Source organism: Podarcis melisellensis (assembly GCF_964234715.1).
Source record: "Podarcis melisellensis genome assembly, chromosome: 8".
Taxonomy (NCBI): Eukaryota; Metazoa; Chordata; class Lepidosauria; order Squamata; family Lacertidae; genus Podarcis; species Podarcis melisellensis.
In genome coordinates, this window is record NC_138540.1 from 67,082,733 (window position 1) to 67,091,341 (window position 8,609).

Below are 8,609 nucleotides of genomic sequence, written 5' to 3' on the forward strand. Positions count from 1 at the left end.
GGAGTCTGGAGTCAACAATATCTGAAGGAGCACAGGTTACCTATCCCTACTCTGCCAGGAATGGCTAATTTGTGGCTCTCCAGATGATGGACTGCAACACCAATCATCCATCAGCCATGCTGGTGGAGGCAGGTGGAATCTGGAGTCCAGTAACCTCTGGAGCAGGGTTTCCCAAACTTGGGTCTCCAGCTGTTTTTGGACTACAAGTCCCATCACTCCTAGCTAGCAGGACCAGTGGTCAGGGATGATGGGAGTTGTGGTCCAAAAACAGCTGGAGACCCAAGTCTTGGGTAGTTCTGTTTGACCACAAATATAACTCCAGGGCATCTTAATACATCTACTATGCAGTGCCCCTTTGTAGGCTAGAAATTACTTCCATTTCCATCAGATGATATCCTCCTCCTCCTGCACATGTAGCACATTCACCTGGGAGAAAGCTCCGTTGAACTTAGTGGAACTTACTTCCGAGCAACAGCTGACTAACAGCTATAAAAGGTCCAGGTGATTTTTTGTGTGTAAAAGCAAATGGCACCGAGTGAAGCCGCCTGGGGAAACGGAAATCGTGGAGATCCAGTACCTCTTTCCTAGGACTAGCTTATGAGAGGGAGGGAGGCTCGGAATCGTCGATGGTTTGGGCGGCGGGGTGGACGGCCGAGCCTTACCTGTGCCCGGCAACCCGGCCCGCCTCGCATTGCACGGAGCAGCCGCTCGGGTCCGCAGCGGCCGTCTGCTTCCCCCTGGTGGCCGGAGAGAGGAAAGCGCATGAGCCGCGCAGGAAGCGCGGCGCTCTCCGAGCAGGGGCGACAAGCGAAGCTTCGGGCGAGGTGGCCGACAGGCTCCGGCGCGCGGGTGGGACCAGGTAGGTGCGGATGGCGGGGCGCGGCGGGGGCTCCCCCAGCATCTTGGCTTTGCAGGACTAGGGCCAGGCTGAGCTCCCGCCCGGGGTCATTGATCAAGAAAGACCTGGGAGCAGGGAGGCGCCCGTAGCCCTCGGGGGGGGCAAGGAAGGGGTCCCCTCTGCACCAGACAGTCTGCTGGAGGCAGCTGGCTCGCATCGAACCGCTTCGTGCGGAGCAACTCGGCGCCCGCTGTGTGGACAAGGCAGGATGCCCCCTAGCGACCCTTCGGAGCATTGCAGAGCTTCCGCCCCCGCCCCAGGGCTGCTGCTGGCTTTCTCTAGCGAGGGAGAAAGGAACTCTGCACATGCTCGGTTCAAAACGCTTGGCAAGGTTGTGGGAGACGGCTGTGGAAAGCTTCCAGGTTCAAAGGAAATCCTCAGTTTCTCAACTCTGTAACTTGTGATTGTAATCAAGTGCCTCTGATCCTAGTTGGTAGAGTAAGGTAAAGGGTAAAGGGACCCCTGACCATTAGGTCCAGTCGTGGCCAACTCTGGGGTTGCGGCACTCATCTCACTTTATTGGCCGAAGGAGCCAGCGTACAGCTTCCGGGTCATGTGGCCAGCAAGACTAAGCCGCTTCTGACAAACCAGAGCAGCGCACAGAGACGCCGTTTACCTTCCCGCCGGAGCGGTACCTATTTATCTACTTGCACTTTTTGGTGTGCTTTCGAACTGCTAGGTTGACTGCAGCAGGGACCGAGCAATGGGAGCTCACCCCATTGCAGGGATTCGAACCGCCGACCTTCTGATCAGCAAGTCCTAGGCTCTGTGGTTTAATCCACAGCACCACCTGTGTCCCAGTTGGTAGAGTAGGAGACTCTTAATCTCAGGGTTGTGGGTTTGAGCTCCATGTTGGGCAAAATATTCACGCATTGCAGGGGACCTCGTGGTCCCTTCTAACTCAGAGCATCTCTCACTTTCCTGAGTGAGCATAGCCAAGGCTGAAAGGCAGTGATGCATGGGAGCTGTGAGCCCTTGAATTAAAAAGATTTGCAGCCAAATTGGCATATGGGAATTGGGAAGGATCGGAGCAGAGTGTTACCCACCTTAAGCCTCAAAGGTAGGGCAGGGCATTGGCTCTCTTAATGTAGTCTAAGTATTCCTTAACAGCACTGGTGCATGCAAAAAGTTCCAGATGCAATCCCTGCCACCTCCAGGTAGGTCTGGGAAAAACCCCTCTGAAATCCTGGACAGCTGCTGCCAGTCACTATAAACCAGCCTCCCCCTTCCTGATGAGTTGCTTGGGATTCCAACTCCCATGAGCCCCAGCAAACCTTGATTGGAGCTGATGGGAGTTGCAGACCAAAATACCTGGAGGGCAGCAGGCTGAGGGAAGTGGGAAAGATGCATTCCTCAAAGCAGCGCTGGGCCGCTGGCTCACCTATGAGGCAAGGTGAGGCAACCACCTCAGGTGGCAGGATCCACAGGGGCAGCAGATCTGGTCTCCAAATGCATTGCCCGCTGCTGCCACCATTGCAGCTGTGGTGCACTCCTTGGAGGCCAAATCAGCCACCTCCCTGGTACTCCTGATGTAAGTATTCTCTCACCCTGTTCCCTGACTGGAAGAGCATCATTTTGTGGTTCTTCTCAGCAGTGGCGTAGCGTGGGTTGTCAGCACCCGGGGCAAGGCAAGTAATTTGCACCCCCTAACCCGTGGATTTGCACCCCCTAACCCGTGGATTTGTGCCCCCTAACCCTAACCCCCAGATGTTGTGCCCGTTGCGGCCGGGCCCCCCTGCACCCCCCACGCTACGCCACTGCTTCTCAGGAGCCAAAGTGTCCTGGGCCAGCCTTGCTTCGATAAGTTGTCAGACGGCAATTCTCATTTTCCCTGACCCAATGGTCAGGCTGGCAGGGGTTGATGGGAGTTGGAGTCCAACAACATCTGGATTTCCACATCTGGATTGGGCAACACCTAGTACAGACAATACTGAACTAGATAGACCAACTGGTTTGGTAGAAAGTAGCTTTGTGTGCAGTCATATTAGTAATAAGACAGGAATAGAATCTCTCGCCGTGTCTTTCCTTTGGAATCAGTTCAGAATTCTTCTCTTAAAGCCCTCTTTTTCTACCATCATGTCAACTCACTTTTAAAGTCCATGTATTTGCTCCCTGTTCCCATAGCCAAAGCTGAGTGTATTCTGTGCTTTACAAAATAAAAATCTGCAGCAAGACAAGCATAGTTCTGCAAACAGTATTCAAGTGCAGATTTATAAGATATGCATCCAGTTGTCTGCTTTGTATTTTGCCGGATCCTGTACATGTTTATCGAGATGTAAAGCCCTACTGTCATCCATGGGACTTCTCAGGTGAGCAGGTATTCGACCACAGCCTTGATGCATTCTGTTTTCTGAACGTAGCTTAGCTTTTACAGTCTTGAAGGTTAGAAACTTATTTTCTGAGGAAACACTGGATGTACCAGTATTTACTCAGGGTGATGAACTGGTATCTGCATGCAGTGAAATTGCAGAATTACAGGGTACACGCAGATCTGTACACATGCAAAAATCTGTCTGAAGCTTTTGAGGATGTGAAAATCCACTGATGTAGTGGTTAGAGTGTTGGACTCGGACCTGGGAGACCAGACTTCAAATCCCCACTTGGCCATGAAACTCACTGGGGAACGTGGGCCAAACATGGCCAATCAGCCTAACCTACCTCTCTCAGGGTTTCTGTGGGGATTAAACACGGAGGGAGGGAAAACCATGCACACCACCTTAAGCTCCATGGAGGCAAAGATGAGAGATAAATGCAGTGCAGTAAATAAAAAATACACCTGGTCTCTTCTCTCCATTCCCTCCCAAGGTAATGGAATCCAGTTCCCCAGCGAAAGGCCATCAGCTTTCAGAGACTACAAGGAGAGGCCTGTGTCGCTGCTGCCGTCGCAGACACTGCTGCTTCTGCTGGTGTTGCTGCAGTTGCTGCACATGGTAAATGCCTCTGCAGGGCTGTGAGTGGGAGCCCACCTTGCCTGGGTGTTGTTATTCCAGGCAGAACCCAAATCCCACTCAGTCCATCCTCACCCCACAGTCTATGCAGCCTCTCTCCACCCTTTCCAATAGCCCTTTCTCAAAACCCACCTTTGACCAGCAGAGGCTGGTCCATTAGGGCAAATTGGGCTCTGCCCCACCAACCTCAGTCTGCCTCCAGCCAGCCCCACCTGCCTGTCTTCTTATTTGCAACCAGCCCAGGGGGTGCCACTGCCTGCCACCTTCCTCTAGCTTAGTCTCCATGTTGCCCCTGTAGAGCTCCGCAGGAAGGAAGAGGAGGGCAAAAGTAGAGTGGGTTGGCGCCATCAGTCATTAACTCTGGCGCCACCTACTGTTGGGTTCCCTGCCCTCTGTCCTATCAGATCCAATGGGCACCAGCCAACATGCCTTTGATGCACAGCTGCTTAGTCTCCGTTGGCTCTGCCAAGTCCCATTTCTTATAAAGTCCAAATACTAACTAGTCCTGAGTAGAGATTATATTTACCAGCAGGGATCTTTTGCCTTGCCTTGTTCCTCCATTGGCTAGCAGAAAAAATGCTCTCCTTGCGTTGTCTGTTGCAGGAACCGGTTGGCAAGGAAGAGACGGCGAGACGGCGTGGGATGTAAAGTGTCCAGTATCTCCAACCTGGAAAGCCCATTAAACCTGGAGGAGAGGTGGGCCAAAGTACCTGAACTTACTGTGGCCAATTCCTGATCCAAGAAGGTGGCTACGATACCTTTTGAGAATCGTGCACCTCCCTGCATGTGTTGTTCAGTGGCTTTAAAAGGATCCAGACACATTTGTGGAGGATAAGGTTATCACAGGGACTGGGGGCTGGATCCAGCAGAGGACTGGATCCAGCTGACAAGCTGGATCCTTACTCCCACCCCTTTGATATCCACATTTGACTGCCATGCTGAATGACTGATTCCTTGCAAGTGCCAAATACTCATGATGGCTGTGTTCACGCTGTACATTTAAAGCACATTCCTGTTGGATGTAATCTGTTAGTACAGTCAAAATGCAACATGGGCACAAGCAGGGGGACATTCAGTCAGTGTAACTTACTGTTCCACTGGTCCCTGGAGCTTCCTCCCCCTGCATGTGACCTGGGAGATGGGCACGGCTCTGGCTGACTCCATAAAAGAGCCGAGTCATGCAGTCATTTTCTCAGATGTCTTTTGTTCTCTCTCTTGCCTTGCCTGATCTTTTACTGCCATGTTGCTCTCCTGCAGCCATTTTGTTATCTCAGTGTAATTTTGCTGTCTGCTGGCTCTCAGCCAGCAGCACATGAGTTCAGTCTCCATATGAGATGTATTGACTGTTTGTTTGTGTAATTACCAAGTAAAGCCTGCCTTTCAGGAATCATATTATGATCTGAAATGTGAGTAAACTTTTTGTTACTTTACTCAGAAAGAGTCTTGTGTCTTTATTCTTTTAAGAGGGACAAAAGGGGACACCAGGAATAGTCTTAACTAAGAAATTCAAACAAAGCTGCAAACTAGCTCCCAGCTATATTCAGGGGAATCTGCTCTGCTACATTACTTACTAGTGTGAGTGAAGGAAGGATAATACTTATTCAATATATCCTTTTCCTACTATCCTTAACATTCCCACAATTCCCTCCCCCATAGAAACCTGGGAACTGTAGTTTATGCCTCACAGGGCTACAGTTCCCAGCACTCTTAACAAACTACAGTTCCCAGGTTTCTTGGCGGGGTCAGATGTGCTTTAAATTTATGGCATGTATGCAGCTGCTGTGTCCTGAACAGTATACAGAGTTGTACCTTCTGCCCCAAGAAGAGGAGGAAAAAAGAGTATCTTCTACAGCAGAGCCAGTGTGGTGTAGTGGTTAAGAGCGGTAGACTCGTAATCTGGGGAACCGGGTTCGCGTCTCCGCTCCTCCACATGCAGCTGCTGGGTGACCTTGGGCTAGTCACACTTCTCTGAAGTCTCTCAGCCCCACTCACCTCACAGAGTGTTTGTTGTGGAGGAGGAAGGGAAAGGAGAATGTTAGCCGCTTTGAGACTCCTTCGGGTAGTGATAAAGCAGGATATAAAATGCAAACTTCTCTTCTTCTTCTCCCATTCCCACCTCTTGCTTTTCAGGCTCACAGCGGAAGAAGCTGCCTCTTGGCAATGGTCCTTTGACTCCATGTTGACCAGTCCAGCTGGCCAGCGCATATTCATGGAGTTCCTGCAGACTGAGCACAGCGAAGAGAACATGTCCTTCTGGCTCGCCTGCGAGGACCTCAAAAGGGAGCAGAGCCCAGAGCAGATCTCGGAGAAAGCCAAGAAGATCTACCTGGATTACATCTCCATCCTCTCCCCGAAAGAGGTAGCCTGGGTGCAATATTGGGGTGTGGGAGGCAGAGCTATGGAAAGGGACGCAGTGGACCAAGAAGCAGCTTTGCAGCAGCCACTCTCCTTCCTTTTTAAAATTTGCTGAATTTGTGGCATTTCTAGTGGAATGAACAAATCACTGCTATTCCCAACACTTATCCAGGCAATCTGTTGGAAGCACGCTGTGAACCCACGGTTCAATCAGTCCACAAATTTAAAATAAATAAATGCAAACTGCAGGTGATGAGGACCTAAGACTGGCATGAGTAGCCAGCGGCCCTTCTGATGTTGTTGGACTACAAATCCCATCAGCCCTAGCTGTGAACTTATGCCACGTACATAATTAATTGCATAAACCATGCTGCCATTACATGATTCCATTCCGTTCCTTTCAGTGCAAAGGAAACACATTGCAAATGGCAGGTGGGTGTGACATAATCTATTTTGTACCATTTGCCTAAGACTCCTTGATCATGAAGGAGGTTTTCCCAGGGTGAGGCTCACCTATTGCACTGCAGGTGTGTGGACCTGTGCGATTTCCACAAAGCATCCATAATTTCTACTCTTCTTTCCATTTTTTATGGAATCATCCGACATCCTTACTCCAGGAAATGCAGAAAGGAGTCGCCTACACACCACCTCTTTTCCAGAGCTGATTCTGCCAAAATGAGTTGAGACAGCACCCTGTGTGTGTTTGTTTCTTCTTGCAGGTCAGCATTGATGCTGCAGTGCGCGAGACCATCAACAACTCCCTGCCGTCACCCGGTGCTCACATGTTTGATGAGGCGCAAGCGCAAGTTTATGCTCTCATGCACCGGGATTCCTACCCAAGGTTCTTGAAGTCCCCTCTCTACAAATCGTTGGAGCAGAGACTGACTATGCCAGTTGCTGACACCTAACCCAAACACAGGGACCCCGGGTTCAATTCTCGAGATGCCAAGTCTTCAGACTGCCTACTGCTTGGTGACAAGAGGTCTTTGGAGGGTTGAGGTGTACAGAACAATCTGTGCGATATGAGCCTCTTCCTCCATCTGCTGAGTTGTCCCGTACAGCCATGTACTATTCCATCACTGGCATTTACATACAGCAAATTCAAGGACGTATTCTAGATGAAGGGATGAGATCACTGCTTTCCAAGGTGTGGAGCCCAATCAGGATGTTCTAGAGCGCAGGTTTACTAGGAGCGCAGGTTTGGTTCTAGAGACCACACTAGAACTTTATGGGATCTAGACAACACCACCTCTTCGTGCTGGAGGATTCTATAGGAATTGTCTCCTACAGGTATGCAGGATTCAAGAATGTGGAACCAGCCTCTGATGGAGGAGGGATTTGTGAAACTGGGATTTTTAGCATTCCCATCATGTGGTGGTTTTGTGAGGGAAGAGGTCTGAGCTCTAGGACGATTCCAAATGAAAACAAAAACCTTCTTTGCAGACATTTCCAAGCCAAAGTAGCCCTGTTCTCTCCTTACCACTAGACGTGCTCATTGGTCAACACTTTGGCTAACAGAAACAGCATTGCCATTCTCAGTCGCAACTGCATGTTGGAAGTAGACAAGTTAAAGATAGACGTGGAGGCCCTAATAAGAGTTACATGCAAAAGGCTATGGGATGGGGGGGGGAGACGCCTTTCCCTGCTTCAAATAACCTACCCAGCCCCCAACTACACTCCCCCCCTTTTTTGGAAAGTCACAATGTTTTGAATCATAAAAGTAGGTCATATTATACAGTACAAAAAAAAGCATTTTCCACATTGTGATAAACATAACTTATTTTCAGTTCTGTGATCAGATCAGAAAACAACATGATTACACAAGGGCCAGAGCCCTGGAAGGGGATGCCACAGCTGCCACTGGAGGGCCAAAGGGTTTTTTTGGAAGACCTAAATGCTCATTGAATCACCCCTATCTTCCTGCTGAGACTCTCAAAGAAGCCCAAGAGGTGATGGGACAGCGCTTTTCTCTGCAGAAGCCATGCTGACTCTTCAGCTGCCAGGCTTGTTCTTCTATAATTCTAGCTTTAATTGTTCTCTTCACCAAGTTATGCGAGATGGGAAGGTAGGTTTATAGGTTGCTAATTTCACAACTCTCATCTGTAAACTGGTATTACACAGACTGCTTTTCAAAATTCTGCTAAATAGGCCATTTTTAGTAAACAGGTTTTATTTTATTTTACAAATCAGAAAGTTATATGTGATGGGACGATGAGCTGCTTGTGCGTAAAATGCAAGTCCCTCAGAGTTTGATCAGGCTTTCAAACCTCTGCCTGTGACGGAGCCCCTCCAGCATGGCTGCGTCAATCACTAGTAGAATCCGAAAGTGGCTGCTTTCGGAAACGTTTCCAACATAAAAGCTCCTTAACGGAAACACGTCGTCTGGCCTCTCGGCGTGACAGTTTCCG

The 8,609-nt window shown here is 49.8% G+C and overlaps 1 protein-coding gene across 1 annotated transcript; it reads left to right on the forward strand.

Moving 5' to 3' along the window:
• Positions 1-683: 683 nt before the first annotated feature.
• On the forward strand, positions 684-8,393 carry LOC309375300 (regulator of G-protein signaling 17-like). Its single transcript, XM_081920976.1, has 5 exons — positions 684-859; positions 3,704-3,828; positions 4,450-4,542; positions 5,977-6,205; positions 6,921-8,393. The coding sequence occupies exons 2-5, from the start codon at positions 3,707-3,709 to the stop codon at positions 7,107-7,109; spliced, it is 633 nt and encodes a 210-aa protein (XP_081777102.1). The 5' UTR covers positions 684-859; positions 3,704-3,706; the 3' UTR covers positions 7,110-8,393.
• The last annotated feature ends 216 nt before the right edge of the window (positions 8,394-8,609 follow it).